Here is a 17,009-nt window from a genome sequence, read left to right on the forward strand (position 1 = left end):
TGCCCTCCTCTAATACTCTCACCCACCCCTAAAACCTCCCCTCCAGGTTTGATTTTTCTCTGTCCCTACCCCTGTTCCGGAGGGCCGGAGTCAGGCTGCATGAACTCAAGTTCAGGTGGGGGAACCTGGATCTGTGGGTCGGCCCCAGAGACATGACAGAGGAGGGAATCCCCCTTTCACCCCTCCAGGTGACCAATTCCCTGTCCCACCCTACCCTGGCCAGCCAGGCCCTGGCTGTGGACGCTTGCTTTATTTCCAAACAGGTTCGGAAATGAAGTCGGGAGCCGGGCTGGAAGCAGGTACGGAAGGAGCCGATGAGAACTGCCCGGGATGGAGGGAGGGGCTCTTGGCTAGTAGGGGAGGGGCTCAATAAGGGGCAGGGAGGCTGCTGAGTTCTCTGTCCACCCCAGGTCAAGGATTTAGTGAAGTCAGAGCAGTGGGAGAGGGGCTCCCCGCAACTGGCGTCCAGGGACCCCAGACACCTGTCTAATACCACAGTCCAGGGCTCCTTCCTCCCCAGGACACAGCTCTAGCGCCCCCCCATCCCTCGTCCTCAGAAACCCTGACTCCCATCCCTTCCCTGGCCTCCCTCCACTTCCAGGCCCTCCATGACTCTGATCCTCAGTGCCATCCCCAGCTCAACATTGCTCCCCTGGGGCCTGAGGCCTGTTTCATTCATGCTTGCTGGCTCACCACCTTCCCTGCTCCCTGTATCCCCCATGGAAGCATCATCTCATCGTCAAGTCAAGGCTGCTGGACACTACCCCTCCAGGGCTCCCATAGCAGAGTGGTCACCAAGCTCCATGGGTTGATTGGTTCCATCTAGACAACTGTCCCCTCTGCACCCCCAGGCAGGACACCAGAGTAGAACAGCAGGACTTGGTAAATCCTCCTCCGTAGGAGTGGCCATGGGCCTGAGGGTCCTCCGTCTCAGTCCTCTAACCACACTGGTTGTCCAGCCTACTCCACTCCGTTAATTAGCTACATGTAGACCCCACATCCTCCACTCCCTGGACACACATGCCCTTCTCAGAGCATCAGTCTAGATCACAACCACCCCACAGAGGGCCCTGTGATCCATCCAGAAGCAGCAATTATCTGCCGCCTAAATCTTCAGACTCTCCAGGAGTCCAAATCCTGTGGAGTTACTCTCTCCTGTCTCTATTTCACACCCCTTCCTCCTTCAGTTACTAAGACCCCTCAGGCCCAGTCCCCTTCCTTAGATGGAAAGGACCAAGCAAGGGAATCCCTCTGCAGTCCTTCTCAAAGGAATGTTCTATCCAGAAAGAAGTAGCCTTAAAAGATGACCTAAGTCAAACTTCAAGGGGCCAGGAGAGGAGGAGACATACTGGGGATCTGGTAAGGGATGCCACCTGCCTTCACAGATCCCTTCTCTTCTGCCACTGCTTATCCAAGATGCACCCATCCCCTGCTGTTAACAACCCAAGACAACGTGGGTTTAGAGGGGACAAGTCAGCAGTGACCACCATTCTGCCGCCTTGGTTCTCTGAGCTATGGATGGAAAGTTGAAACCTGGTGGTTTTAAGAGAGTATGCACTGGCTCTGAGAGGAGCTGAGACACCCCTGAGTTTCCCCTAGGAAATGTACTAGGAATCCCAAGAGTGCCAGATCTAACACAAAACAAAGAAATTCAAACCACAGAACCAATGAGGTTTAACCAGAAACATCTGTTTGTCAAAGCCAGCTTGGCTGAGATCGCATCTTTTTTTCCTCAGTCCTGGTTTCTGAGCCCAACCCCCACACCTCCCCTTTCAGTCTTGAGGATTTGCCATTCTTACCCCCTCTCAGTCACCTCCTGTCACCTCTGCAGTAGTCTTGGCCACAAATAGGTAGGTAACAAAAGAATTCACGTGTGAACCCTGCGGTGGTGAGATACCAGATCTGCCTAGTAGGTGCCCCCCACTTCACAGCAACAGCTTGGGAACCAGAATCTCAGTGTTTCTTTCTCTTTAGTAAACTGGGGTCAGGGTAGCAGGGTACCCGCTTAGTATGCATGAAACCCTAAGTTTCATTCCCAAAACAGCAAACGGTGGAAAAAAAAGAACAATGATGCGGTAACCAGAGCCCCAGAGCAAACACCTCGCCTTCTGCGGGTCAGCCCAGCGCACCCGGTGAATGTGGGTGGGGAAGGAGCTCAGGCATTGAGAGGAATTTCCTCCCAGCTAAGGCTTTTGTCTACCACTGTTCTCCGTACACAGGGAGTAACTGGACCAAATCCTTGATGAGAGCTGGGCCCCTGGCTCTGCTCCAAGCCCTTTCCCCACAGTCTTCCACCGAAAGCCCTTAACAACCCCTGACTTCACACAATGACTACTCCACTCTACAGATAAGAGACAGAGAATACGCTGCTTGGAAGGTGGGATGGAGCAAGTGGGTACAACGAGCAAGCAACCTGGGCTGGATGGAGTCCATGACACCTGTAGGACACCATGTGACCCAGAGACCAGAGCAGGATGAGCTTGGGAGTCGCATGAGGAGACCTGGGTTGAGCTTGCTCACACGCAGTAGCAACACGTGCCATTGAACAGGTCGCTTGACTTCTCTGGACTTCGTGTCTTTGACAAATGAGAGGCTTGGGTTCATTACCACCCAGTTTCTCTCTGCCTCAGAATTTCCTAGAGCTGTTCCTGGTAGACGACTCGGGCCTAAAATTGTGTGTTCAGGGCTCACACACATCCATAGGATGGGCAGAGCTTTATGGGAAATCATTCTCCCTCCCCACATCATCACCTACCATTCTTGCCCATTTGGCAAGAGCCAGAGACAGGCTGTGGAAAGAGCAAAGTGAGGCTCCCTGGGCCCTTTGGGGCTGGAACAGGTGGCGGATGTTGGAGGGCTGGCCTTGAAAGAGAAGGTGGGGAGGTCCAGGAAAGAAAAAGCCTCTTTCTCCTGAGCACTGTGGTAGCAAAGAAAGATGTGATTGACCTCCCCGGTCCCAACATTTGCACATGTGGGTTGTGGGTCCTGATTCCCAGCAGGCTGGAAGGGGAAGTCGCCTCAGAGCTGAAAACCTTAAGAGTTGGTTGTGTGTACTCTCCCTGTACCACGGAAAGGGAAGTATGGAAAGAGCTGAACAAACAAGGGCAGGGACCATCACCGTGTTTTTTTTTTTTTTTTCAAAGAAAAGCCATGGGCTTATGACTCACCAGCTGCTGCATGCATTATAGATCCCTTTCTCAATGCTAAAGAGAGCTAAATTAGGCTAGCCTCACCTTGCATCTCTAGTCTTCCTCCCCACCCCACCCCCTGGCCCTCCACTGTCTGGTCTAGCATCTACCCCTTCCCTTGGCTCCTCTTACTCTCCACCTACCCTATGTCCTCTATCCAGCCTTAGCATTCCTATCCAGAGCTGACCCCTATTGGACCATCTGTGCCTGCCCAGGCCTGACCAAGGCATTCCCAAGAGGGACCCACACAGCAGTGGTCTGGTCCCAGCTTGACAGGGGCTGCACCTGAGGGACTGGGTAGGGTCCTAGCAGGACAGTAGGTTTCCTTGTTCCTCATCAGCCTTGTCTGTTTCTCTCCCACAGAGTCTGTGCCAATGGCCGTCATCATCGGGGTGGCCGTAGGAGCTGGCGTGGCCTTCCTCGTCCTAATGGCAACCATTGTGGCCTTCTGCTGTGCCCGTTCCCAGAGAAGTACGGGAGGGAGACCCGGGATCTCAGGGAGGGGGACAGAGAAAAAGGCCAGGCTTAGACTGCCCAGGAGAGCAAGTAAGCAGGAGTGCAACGAACGGGCCATAACAGTGTTGTGAGCTCCTGGGGCAGGGATGGGTACGATGCTCTGTTATGCACCTGGAGGGTGTCTGGCAGCAAGTGGGAACTCCACTGAGGCTGAACCAAATGCAACTGGCCTCCATCTAGAAGGACAGGCCACAGTGCTCTGGGTTGGACATCTAGCACTCTTATTTGGGGTGGATAGAAAATCTCAGAGGAAAGGGGGTGGTTTGACCCTCCTTGTTCTGCAAACTACTAGCTTAACCTGAAAAGCAAGTCAGCCACACAGGGCATGAAAGCATGTGAAGAGTTGTTCTGGTTTAAATATCTTTCATCATTAGCAGTACAGTTCAAGCACCAGCACACTCTTAAAGAATGTATGTACATAGGGCTCAGGTCCGGAGTTACACCTTACCCGTGTAAGGGAGAAGTAAGACAGCAGAGTTTAGTTGAAGATAGGAGAGGTGCAGTCTTCTACTCTGTGACCCTGGGCAAGTCACACATGTTTAAGACCCCAGTTTCCTCATTTGTGATATTGAAGGGTTGGATGGCAAGACTCTGATGACTCCAGCCAACTCTGAGCTTCTAGAATCAGGATGCGTGGAGTCTCCAGAACAGGTTGCGATCCCCTGGCAACTTTCACTTGTTGGAAGGAAGCCATTGCTTTCTCCTAACATAGTCTCCACTCTCATCTAAGCAACCTTACCTACAACAAGATGGCCCTGCTGCCTCAGCATAGGAAAGGAGAGCAGATTTCAGTAAGATTTGTCTCACAGGCTGCTCCTCGTTCAGGGAAGCCAGACCTCTGTGTGCTCTGGATTGGATAGGAGACCTTATGGTCATTTTATCGTTAAGATTTGTGACCTTAGAAATGGGGAGTTCAAATCAAGGTATAGAAGGACAGAGACAACTTCTCAAAGAGAGTGGGGACTCAGGATGGCAGGGCCTAGCTAGGTGTGTGGGGGGGGGAAGAAAGAGGACAGCCTCTCCAGTCACAGGAGATACTGATGCTTCTGTACCCAAGAGCTGGGCAGCCTGCATGGGCAGCCTTTGGGGCCCATCTAACTGAAAGGAGATCTCCACAGAGGGTCTGTGGGTGGGGAACCCTCAAAACTTCAAATTCAGAGTCTGAGGGGAGGGTAAGTTCTGAGGTGGGGTGGGGAAACGGGTGGCGGCATGGGCTGTGGGGAAGTTGACCTGTCTTGCCTGGGGAGGAGAACTGACTTTTTTGTCTCTACTTTCTCTCATCTTATGTCTAGATCTCAAAGGTGTTGTGTCAGCCAAAAATGATATCCGGGTGGAGATTGTACACAAGGAGCCAACTTCTGGCCGGGAGGCTGAAGATCACACCACCATCAAGCAGCTGATGGTAAGAATGCCACCCGTGCCCCACTCCACCCTGAGAACAGAGATTCTTTGATACTCTCCATCCTGCCGTGAGGCAGCTCATCCAGAAAAACCCCTCCTGCCCCAGGCCTATGCTCAATGGATGAGCATTTTGCCTGTGCATCTGTGAAGTAATATGGGAGATGCAAAGACATGTATAATGTATGTAAAATGACCTGGATCCTGACCACTGAGAAGGGAACGAATTCATGCTTAAATTTACATGTGTGGCTACATGCATGGCTACACACACACACACACACACACACACACACACTCGCAAAGTCTTCCAGGAGCACTGGTTCCTTCTTGGGAACTGGATGTCTATCAGAAGCAAATGCAAAACTTCTCCAGCAGCACCAAGCCGGCACCTCCTCTTCCTGATCCTCTTTTCAAGGACCAGAATGCGCCTCTCTGTCCAGGCAGAAGCCTACTAAGCTATGCCAGAAGCTCATAGAGCGCACTTTACATGGTGGGAATATCTGGGAACAAGAGAGCAAGGATTAAAGGACGTGGGCTTCTCTGAGCCTCAGTCTATGAGATGGATATAAACACAGTGATATGCAGAGTCATCAGCAGGATCTCAGGGGTAACAACCTGAGTAATATGGGCTACAGGAAGGTTTTCCCTTGACCTTTGTGTGGGCTTTGGTTCCATGATTCCCAGATACTCAAATCTGAAGATGTGCAAGTCTCTTGTATAAAGTATGTATAACATTTACCCAGAAACTACCTGTATTCTCTCCTATACATAAATCATCTCTACTTATAATATGTAATGCATTATAATGTAATATAAACAATTACTGTACCATATTGCTTAAGGATTAATGATGAGTAAAATTATGCTTGTTCGGTACAGGCAATTTTCCCTAAATATTTTTGATCTGTGATTGGTGGAATCCACTCTGCAGAATCCAGGAATGCAGAGCTTGTAAGAGCCCAAGAATTGCTAACTATTGTGTTGCTCTAAACATTCCCACTAGATGGGGAGCAACTGCCGCCTAATTCATCCCTGGCAGAGGTTCGCCAATGTTTGACGAATGGAGCTGACTTTTCTCTCTGCTACACTTTCTCTAGTCAATTGATTTTCAGGGTCTGTCAATTCTGCTTCAAAAATATGTCTCAGATATGTGTCCCACCTCTCCTCCGTGGTTGCTTCCTTCTTGGGGGGCCTTGCCAGTGCTCCATGGACCACTGCAGCAACCCCCTAATGGACCTTGGCTTCAGCCACTTGTCACAATCAAGCCTCTGGGACCTTGCTAAAAGAGCCTTTCTGAACTACAAATCTGGCAGCACACACCTGGAACCCCAGCACTCAGAAGGTTAAAGCAAACAGCAGTGCCTTTGTGACTTTGAAGCCAGCCCGAACTAATTAATGAGACTCTGTCTCAAACTAAATAAAATATTAAAGGTAAATTTGCTCCTGTGATAATCTACTGAAGTCTCTCAGTGGCTTCTACGTCTTCTGGATGAAGTCCTGCTGCCCAACACGTCATCACTCCCTTTGCTCCAAGGTACCTGCCAATCTTTCCAGTTCCATCTTCCAGCCAAACAGATATGGCTTTCCAGACATAAGGATGGGTGATCCCTGGTCTGGGAGTCCTTTATACACCCAAGACCCATGTCCCCTCTCCCTGTTGACACGCCTGCTGAGTTTCATGTCCTACAATAAGAAATGTTTCAAATGTCATCCACTCCAAGATTTTCTCGGCCTGCCCCCTCCTCACACAATGGCTAGCCTTGCCCTCTTTGCTGCACTCCCTTGAGCCCCTTTGACAGCCCACTGCTGAGGACAAGGAAACTTCTCCAAAGACTCTGGAGCTTTTCAAGGGCAAAGGTCATATATTTCCCCTGGGGCCTCCCTGACACGGTAGCTAGTACCTGAGGTAGGGAGGTGTTCCTTCACGCAAAAGGGAACTCACATCCCAGATCTGAAAGGAAATGATGCTGCTTAAGCTTCTTCCATTCTACCCTCCCACAAGGAGGCATTTCTTTTGTCTCACAGTCAAGCCCTCAAAAGAGGAAAGGTGTCCCTGAGTATTTGGGGAAGAGCAGAGGGGGTAATTTGGAAGAAGGGACTTGCTGAGGCTCTGGAACTAGTCTCTCCCTTGGGAAGATGCTCTCCCAGTCCCCTCCTCCACGCTGGGAGATCTTATACCCTGTGGTCTGGGAAACACTCCATTATCAAGGGGAAGTAGGCTTAGATGTTTTTTTGGGGGGGCGGGGAGAAGAGCAGCAACAATCTAGATAGAACCAAAACATTTACTGGAAAAACGGAGAGGAAAAAAGTAATGCAATTAGTGAGAGAATAACAGGATGTAATCACATTGGCCCATTCTGTGGGCCTCCAAGACTGAGACAATGCAAGAGAGAGAAACAAAACACCTGCTCAGAGATCTGGGTGGGAGCCTGAGCTGGGGCACCCCTGCTGGAGGGAGGCACCTGAAGTCTGGGGAAGCATCCCTGTGTTCCCTCTGCACCACGGTGGAAGCTTCCTCCTGAACTTACACCTCATCATTATGTTCAGTGATTTAGAGCTCAGCCGCCATTCATTCTCAGATAACAATCCCGGCACTCACCCTGGCCAGAGGCATTCTAGTCAGTGACCGCAATACACACATCCTCAGCCAGGTGTGGTGGGGATTCAAAGAGAGCAAGGTCTCTTCCCTCTTCCCTCTTCCCTCAGGCTGTTTGGCAGATGTTAAGGAAGACAGTCACTCCAGAGAGGAACAGGTGTGATCTAGCCTCTCAGTCTGCTTTTTATTGCTATGACAGATACTGAGAAAATCAGGGCGGGCGGGTGTGTGTGTGTGTGTGTCTCAGTTGACAAGGTGTTTCGACACACAACGATGAGGACCCGAGTTCAATTCTCTCAGAATTCATGTGAAAAAGGTCCAATAGTCCCAGTCGTGGGGAGGTGGAGATAGGAAGATCTACTGGGCTCACTGACCAGCCACACTAGCTAAATTGGTGTGCTCTGGGCTCAGTTAGAGACCCTGTCTCAAAAAATAAGATGGAACGTGATTTTAGAAGATATTCAATGCCAACCTCTAGCCTATACACACATGTACATACACATGTGCATGCACACACACACACACAAAGATACATATATATATACACACACACACCACACACACACACACACACACACACACACAAAGAAAAATGCATAGTGGCTCATACCTCTAAGACCTGGGAAGCAGGAGAATTGCTGAAAGTTCCAGGTCAACTTGGGCTACAGAATGAGTCTCTGTCTCATAACAACACCACCACCAGCCCCTGGCGAGGTGACTCGGAAGGGAAAAGCCAATGATGCTGAAGTCTACAGTCTGAGTCTGAACTCCAGGACCACAGAGGAAGGAGAAAACCAACTTCTGGAAAACTGCCCTTTGCTATCCACACACACACACCGTGATGTGCATTTATGTGAGTACGTGGATGTGCACACACAGAGATCAATGAATAATTAATTAAAATAAAAGAGGAACAGTTTCTTTGGTTGTGCCTTCAGCCCATGTTTGTGTGGCCCTGATGCCTTCAGACCCACGTCAAGGCAGAACATCACAGCAAAGTCTGCCTCAGGGAAGACTGTCTACCTCATGCTGGCCAGAAAGCAAAAAGAGACAAGTGGGACCAAGGTTCCAGTGACCTCTTCTAAGGCACACCACCAGGGACCTCACTTCCTTCTACTAAGCACTACGTCCTAACAGTGCCACACGAAGGGTGCCAAGCCTTGAATACATGACCTTTTAGGGGGATAGATCCAATCATAGCACCTATGTTGCCAGCATCTCGACAAAGACTCCTTCCAACATCCCAGCCCCAGCTGACAGACTGCCCTAAAGAGCCTGTTCTGTACCTGGTGTTGATGTTCTAGGGTTGCTCACTTACCTCAGGTACATCTATCTCCCTGGTGAGCAGAGAGAGCTCTGTCTATCTACATCATACTCTGTATACACAGGGCTCTTAGTGCATGGCTTGGCCTGAATTTTTCAACAAATATTCAAGTGAGAAGTCTCATGAGGATGTCCCTGCCCAATGGAAGAAGACAGGGCTTTATAGTCATACTGATGCTTCATCCGCTCTCCCATCCTGTCTCTGTCCTGGAATGAGGGCTCCCAGAACCTTACTGAGGTCTGGAATTGTATCCTAACTCTTTACCCGCCTTTCTGCAGTCCAGGATGCGCAGGGGAGACATGTGGCAATCCTTGGAGCTCATTTCTTCATCTTCTCCTGGGAGGAGATGGAGTTGAGTCCACCTTCTCCACACTGAGTTAGCCATTTTTGGGTTGTAGATGGACCGAGGTGAATTCCAGCAAGACTCGGTGCTGAAGCAGCTGGAGGTCCTCAAAGAAGAGGAGAAGGAGTTCCAGAACCTAAAGGTAGGAGTAGCCACAGTGGGGCTGGATCATAGAAATGATGGCTCCGTGCCTTCGGCAAAGAACCACAACAGCATGCAGAATGGAAGTGCTCAGGGCGTGTCGGGGACAGGGGTCACTGAGGGTGAGGGGCTGAAAGTTCCTGTTCTCCTTGCCCCTGAGTTGAGGCTGGATTCCTACAGTTTTTCTCTCCCATAGCCTTATCACACATAGATTTTAAAATTCAGTATTCATGTTCTGGACAAACACACAAAAGCAATTAGAGACCGCTTTTCCAATGATCTTGTATCGCTCTGGTGTAAACCGGGTCTGGTACAGCTTCCCCTCCCCTGCTGACAAATGAGCATGCGCCAGGCTCCGCTCGCATCCCTGCCTGCCATGCTATGTTTTCTGGTCAATACCCTTCCTCTCCATCCTTCCTCCCCTCCATGCCTCCCCTGTGCTAAGAAGGACTGGTCAGCCCAGCCTCCTGCCAGTGAAGGCTCCCTAGTGAAATGCCTCTTGTTCTTGCCTTCCCAGGACCCCACCAATGGCTACTACAGTGTCAACACCTTCAAAGAGCACCACTCGACCCCAACCATCTCCCTGTCCAGCTGCCAGCCAGACCTGCGTCCTACAGGCAAACAGCGCGTGCCCACGGGCATGTCTTTCACCAACATCTATAGCACCTTGAGTGGCCAGGGCCGCCTCTACGACTACGGACAGAGGTTCGTGTTGGGCATGGGGAGCTCTTCCATCGAGCTTTGCGAGCGGGAGTTTCAGAGGGGCTCCCTCAGCGACAGCAGCTCCTTCCTGGACACGCAGTGCGACAGCAGTGTCAGCAGCAGCGGCAAGCAGGACGGCTACGTGCAGTTCGACAAGGCCAGCAAGGCCTCTGCCTCCTCTTCCCACCATTCCCAGTCCTCTTCCCAGAACTCCGACCCCAGTCGACCCCTGCAGCGGCGGATGCAGACTCACGTCTGAGGATACCGCACTGTGGTGGGGACTGGCCAGGGAGGAGGACAGGGCACATTTTCGTTCCCCAAGGACTGGGGCTACTTTGCAGAGGACCCTAGAACTGGCGGCCACCAAGGTGGGCCTGCGCGCACCTCTGTTACCACCTTCCTCCGAAGCTCTAATCAAGCACAAATCTGGCTCCCGGGTGGAAAATGAAGAGGATGCAGCTGAGAGCATAGTGCTCAGGGCTTTGTCCCCTGCTCTTCCCTAAAGGCCCCTCAGCCACCTTGTCCTCCCAAGGGCACTAGTGGCAGCTAGAACTTTGCTTTTATGAAACTGCTACCCACTCTCCTAGCTCCTCTTGCTGCCCATAAGCCATCCCTAGTGCCTGTATTCCTTACAGCCTTGGGGAACGGAGGACTATTTCCCAGCACTGAGTTGCTCCAGAAACCCCACCTTCCCCACTGTGCATAGCCCATGCCACAGAGGCTGAGGGTTGAGAAATGACCCTGGCCAACGGAGCATCTACCTGGGAGCCACCCTCAATTTGTTTGGTGTTTTGTGTCTATATTCTGTTCTTGGGCTTGATGCCTCTGAGCTTGGTGGTGGGACTGGCCCGTCAGAGTCTGGTGTCCCCGGAGCTGAGGAAGGGAAGGGGGGAGAACGGAATGCCTGGAGAACACCTGGCCAGGTACACCCTGAGCCAGGCGGTACAATTCGGAACCCTCATCCTCAGGCCCGCTTTGTGTTCTCCTGTCCTCCCTGCAGCACAATCAAGCTAATGCAAGGCGTGCGAGAACTCTAGCCAGGGTTGGTTGAGCGGTTACTGCAGAGTGCTTCCTGGGAGATGCGGATTTAAGGGGACTGAAGGACGGGTGGGAGGTTGAGACAGACTTTTGCAGCTGATGAATGCAAGGAACAATCACCCGTTCTCCAGTAGACTGGACTCTGTGTGCAAGAGGGAACATTTTTCTGCGCCTCTCCCTCCCATCACTCCCCACTTAAGAATAAATGGTAGGGCCATTACCCCCATCAAACCTGCCTGTGCTTTTGTTCCTGCATAGCCACAGGAAGACCCCAGGAGTCCAAGTGCATTGTGGGAACCAAGGGTTTTTTGTTTGTTTTTGGCTGTTCTTCACTTGTTTTTTTTCCCCCAAGCAAGGAAGGTCATTGTTGGGGCTCGTTGTGGTCATAATAGAACCTACAGGTTGACTCTCTGTTTGTGGATGACATCAGCCAAAAAACAGGTCTTGCCAACCTCAATTCTTGCCAAATGCAGTAAGTCAATACCATCACTCTGGACATCAGCCAGATCCTTCTAGCTTTTTATCTCAGTACTATTCCACAGGGGAGTCTTTCTCTACTTTCGATATAAGAAGGAAGGTCTCTTGAAAGACCATAGACCACCACCAACACTCTAACAGTTAAGTATAGGACTCAAAAAAAAAATTAGAGAAAAAACATTTTTATTTTTTGTTTTTTAAGACAGGGTTTCTTTGTGTAGCCATGGCTGATCTTGAACTCACAGAGATCCACCTGCCTCTGCCTCCCAAGTGCTGGGATTAAAGGCATGCACCACCACCACCTGGCCAGAATGAACTTTTTTTTTATTGATTTAATTGAGCTATACATTTTTTTCTCTGCTCCCCTCCTTGCCTCTCCCCTCCCCTTCAATTCTCTCCCATGGTCCCCATGCTCCCAACATAATAAACTTCTAAACATCATCAGAGCAGAGAGGATGGATAAATGAATTAGTGTTCTAGTACAGGGAGTGGGGTTCAAATGGAACTCTGAAGAACCAAATCATTCCTAAAGCTGGAAGGTCCTCATTAGCTTTTGACTCTTCTTGGAGTCAAAATCTTGGAAGTTCTTACCAATCATGAGATCGTTCATCATCAAATTTATGCTCCTTCCATACAGTGTTTCCTTGGGTGACCCTAAAGTTAGATCTTATGCATAGCCTTTATAGCTACTTCACTCAGAGTACCTTTCTGCTTCAATTATATTCCCTATTGCTCCAAATCTTTCTCAATTTACTTGATATCTTCTTCTGCAACCCCCAAACCAGAAGGATTTGAAACTCATTAGAAATGAAAATGGCTGGGTGGCTGCGGCACACGCCTTTAATCCCAGCACTTGGGAGGCAGAGGCAGGCAGATCTCTGTGAGTTTGAGGCTACCCTGGTCTACAGAGTGAGATCCAGGACAGACTCCAAAGCTATACAGAAAAGTTTTGTCTCAAAAAACGAAAAGGAAGGAAGGAATAGAGGGAGGGATGGAAGAGAGAGAGAGAGAAAAGAGAGAGAGAGAGAGAGAGAGAGAGAGAGAGAGAGAGAGAGAGAGAGAGAGATATGGAATTGTGCAAGTGTGCACTGGAGTCCTGCATCCTGCTCCTTGTACCATTTTGACTTGTAATCGACTCCAGGATTGTTGACCCCTGTCCCTTCTAGGTTCATCTCAAAAAGTTTTCCCCTTCTCAATGGAGAACAAGGACCCATGACTACATGTAAACTGTCTTCATGTGCTGGAATAAGAAAGAAGTGACTTAAGAGGATTGGTCCATTAATTTCTCCTGATTTTTCCCACTGGACACAGGGGGATAAACTACTTCCTAATCCTGACCACAGTTTACTTTGCCCTAGACCCTTCTACCCTCCTCTCTCTCTCTCTCTCTCTCTCTCTCTCTCTCTCTCTCTCTCTCACACACACACACACACACACACACACACATACACACACATCGAACTAATAGGGTGACAATATCCATTCTTTCCTGGAATCAAGGATTATGGCACAAAACTAGAACAGGAAAGAAAACTACCCCTTGCAACCGATTGAGGCCATCGCCCTCCAGGACCTTGACACTCACAGAGAAAAGAATGTGGCTAATTATAGAGAATAAAATGACAGCACCAAGGTGACCACAATCAGACTAGGTTGTGTGATGCCTACCTCTCCAACACATCGAGAATCGCAAAAGAAACAGGCCATTCATACTCAGCGTTTGTCAAAGAGTACAACATGGACAGAAAAACACATACAGTGAACTGGACAGTTTTCTGTAGCTGAATCTCCCTCCACTTCAGGTTTGGGGGGAGGGTGTTCTCTGGAGCATTGAGGAGTCCAAACATGTTCATTCCTCAGTTGCCTCCAGCCTTGCTGAGTCTCACAGGAATGGAGGCAGAGAAAAGGTGGTAAAGGAAGGTAGGAGGAGGAGGAAGTGGGAAGCCCTGAATTCCCCTGGAGGTGTTTCCCTGTGCGATGCAATGAGTACTGTACAATTGCCCCTTACTGAATCCTCACAATTTGATAAAGCGTCCTCATGTTTTACATGTGTGGGACTGAGGCTTAAAGAAGCCAAAAGGCTTGCTCAAGATCACAGAGATAATAAGAAGCGAATGTAAGATTTGGACGCACATGCCAGTACAAGATGTCTCCATAATACAGTGCAAGCTCAAAGCCACCCTCTAGAGTACTGGTAGAAGGGGCTAACAATAAAAGCCACATGCCACTCAAGGACAAGGACAAGCCTCAGCCCCATCAATGAGGCCAGCCTTCATCCTCTCTCTACCTTAAGTCCCCAGATGACCTGGAAAGACCACGAACTCCCTGAGAAACAAAGACACTCTGTGTATCACCCCCCACACACACCCGAGGCCAGGATCCAGTTTTCTGATAGCTGGGACTTCGTTATTGGCTCGTAGCACTGGACAGGAGCCCAGTTTCTCATTCTCAGACTTGCTATCAGTATGCAAAGGCCAGGGTTATTTCCACCGCCTTCAACTTCCACCGAAAACGAAGTGCTCTCCGATGAAGAGCTAAAATGCCACACCAAACCTCTTCCTGAGACGCCTGTTGAAACAAATCCTTATAAAGCACAGGCCTAGAAGGCACCTTTGCGTTTTGGGGATCCAAATGACTCAAGGAAGTAAAAGCAACCAAGCGATGCAGACAGACCTGATGTAGTCCTCGGATGGTTTCTCAGAACGGAGGCACATTAACAGGAAATTCGCCCCTCACTTCCTGGATGAGGAGGGAAATATGTGGGGTATGGTATTTGCTATTATGGAGCAGGAAGCAAAGCGGAAGGGTTCACATCCACCGGTTTGAGTGGAACTTCCCGGGAATGTGTGATTTGTGATGACATCCATCAAGAAGAAACAAATGAGGGAAATACTACCCTTAGAGTCTTCTTTACAAACTTTCCCCATAAGGCAAACTTTTACTATTTTTTTTCTTTAGCAGTATTAAGGATCAAGCCCAGGGCCTTGAGCATGCTAGGAAAGTACTCTACCACTGGCCACACTCTGGCTCTCAAACTCTTTACTAAGTGTTTAGATACTTAAATACAATGAGTTAAAGGGCTGGAAAGTTTACCTATTAGGGAAAAATCATCTAGACATAAACTAATGACAAGGATATGGAATCTCAAATTTCCTGTCGCTACACGAAGGTCTCTAGATGCATCTTATCTAGTTGGGTTTGGACTCTGTAACTGCACACCAGCCAATGGCAGTGCTAGCATCCAAACCTTTAGCAATCTCTGCTGATAAAGAAGGCTCCGGTGCCCTGTGTTTCAGTCTTCCCAGACAGGTCACAAACACGGAAAAAAGAGAAAATGTCAAGTTGCTCTTAGTTCTACCCACAAGGACTATTTTCTTGGACGAGGTGGTGTTTGCTGCTGGATCATCACGTCTCCATAATTGCTCTTCTTCCTTGAGCCACCTCCCCTCGTGTCTAACCCGGGTCTGACATGCACTGAAAGCTTTCGTCACAAGCCTGGCAGTTTTAATCCTACCACGGCTCTTCTCAAAAGGCCCTTTGTGGGGGATGAAGGTATAGCTCCTTGCCAAAGTGCTTACTTAACTTGTGCAAAGCCCTGGATTTGACCCCTAGAACAATAAAATAAGTAAACAAATAGCCTTTTGTGAACATATACCATTCACAGGATACACCGTTGAGCTATGGTGTACAAGCTTGATTTTAGATACACGGTATGTGTCTACTACCCCATGGGAAATTGAACTTCATGCCTGGCATGTGCTTTCCACTGAGGTATACCCTTAGCCAGTCCTGGCTGTATGTGTGCCTCTGTCACTATCCGCCTGTCACTCCATGTTCCCAGTGCTCTTCTTCAAGACAGTCAAGGTACCCACAGGGTAGGGACATCCTGAATCCCTGATCAAGAGGATCCCTTGAGCTCTCTGACTAGGGAACACCAGACAACCACAGGCATCTCTCTCCACTGCTCCTAAACCTTATGATCCTTGGAATACAAGAGTTCCTTATATCTTGGAATGCAATGAGGACATTTGAGGGAGGCTCTTTAATAATTGTGATGGTGGTGGTGGTGGTGTGTGTGGATGGAGGGTGAGTCTAAAGAATTAACACCCAAAAAGATTTTTACAAATGAAGTCTGGAAGCCACAACTTCATTGGGAGAATGTGAGTCTTGTGAAATCTATCCCCAATTAAGTAAGAGGAAAATACTAATCTGACAGGAAGCTGAATTAGGATGGGATTCACCGCCCCCCCCCCCCCAGAGTCACTGTCAATCAGGACAAGAGGAGATTAAGGGGACTAAGTCACCACTTTGCCATGGAAATTTAAGAACCCAGGCTTTGTTGCCTGGGCACTAAGAAATTGTACTTTTGACACTAAATGGGTACTGAACTTTGGAGAAATACGGAAAAAAGACAAGGATAGACAAAGCGATGCCGGTGAGAGCGACAGAGGATTTTTATGTAACTTAACTAAAAAGTTTCTCTGGCTCGCCTATCACGCAAGGGCTATATCAGTGTGGCGAATCCACAGAAGGACGAGCCCAAGCCCCTGTCAGACTCCAACTTCTGCTCCCGAGATTCACCTCCTCAGGTAGAGAAGCTTGATGCTTCATGAAGAGAAAAACTTGCTTTGAGACAAGTGAAGTGTCACCATTCAGGGCAGATGTGAACAGTGTTCCAGGAAGTAGCTGAATCACAGATGGTTCCAGAACAGCCTAGTTCAGTAACTACAACTTTGTCCTCAAGGGATGTTTTGACATCTGGGCCTCCCTCATTCTCTCTGCCCCGCTCCACCCAGCTCCACCCTCTCCATCCTCTGCGTCTTTCCTAGAGGGAAGACACACCTCTGGATACTGTATAGTGTCAGCCATCTCCATCTGATATGAACAAGTAGTAACACCTGCCTCCCAAAGTTCAAGTTTCCGCAACCCTAGTGCCAAACACTCGCTATTCTTCCTGCTGTCCTAAGTGAAGAAGCTGAGGCTTCCAGGCATCTGTGCTCCTCCCAAATAAGTTGCCTATTGAGTCTCAAGGTCATTTCCCAACCTTGCTTTTACAGTTCCTTTCCTTTTTGAAACAGGGTCTCATGTAACCCAGGCTTGATCGGCCTCAATCTGGCTATGCACCCAAGGTTGACCTTGAACTTGGATCATCGTGCCACCACTTCCCGAGTGCTGAGATTGCAGGTGTGGGCTGGCCACGTTCTGTTTATGTGGTATTGAGAATCTAACCCAGAGCCACTTGTGCACTAGGCAAACCCCTACCAACCGAATTACATACTTCCC

General features: G+C 49.4%; 1 protein-coding gene across 5 annotated transcripts in view; it reads left to right on the forward strand.

Annotated features, from left to right (window-relative positions):
* Positions 1-12,610, forward strand: part of Kirrel3 (kirre like nephrin family adhesion molecule 3) — a 555,253-nt gene extending 542,643 nt beyond the window's left edge. The window contains exons 13-17 of one of the 5 annotated variants that reach the window (XM_057767794.1): positions 264-299; positions 3,552-3,734; positions 4,997-5,106; positions 9,424-9,510; positions 10,027-12,609. In XM_057767794.1, the coding sequence (XP_057623777.1) occupies positions 264-299; positions 3,552-3,734; positions 4,997-5,106; positions 9,424-9,510; positions 10,027-10,470 (860 nt within the window). In that variant the 3' untranslated portion in view covers positions 10,471-12,609. Of the gene's footprint in view, positions 1-263; positions 300-3,551; positions 3,735-4,996; positions 5,107-9,423; positions 9,511-10,026 lie in introns of all 5 variants that reach the window. The other 4 variants (XM_057767796.1, XM_057767797.1, XM_057767795.1 and 1 more) reach the window with 4 other exon arrangements.
* Positions 12,611-17,009: the final 4,399 nt, after the last annotated feature.

The sequence above is a fragment of the Chionomys nivalis genome, chromosome 4 (assembly GCF_950005125.1).
Source record: "Chionomys nivalis chromosome 4, mChiNiv1.1, whole genome shotgun sequence".
NCBI lineage: Eukaryota > Metazoa > Chordata > Mammalia > Rodentia > Cricetidae > Chionomys > Chionomys nivalis.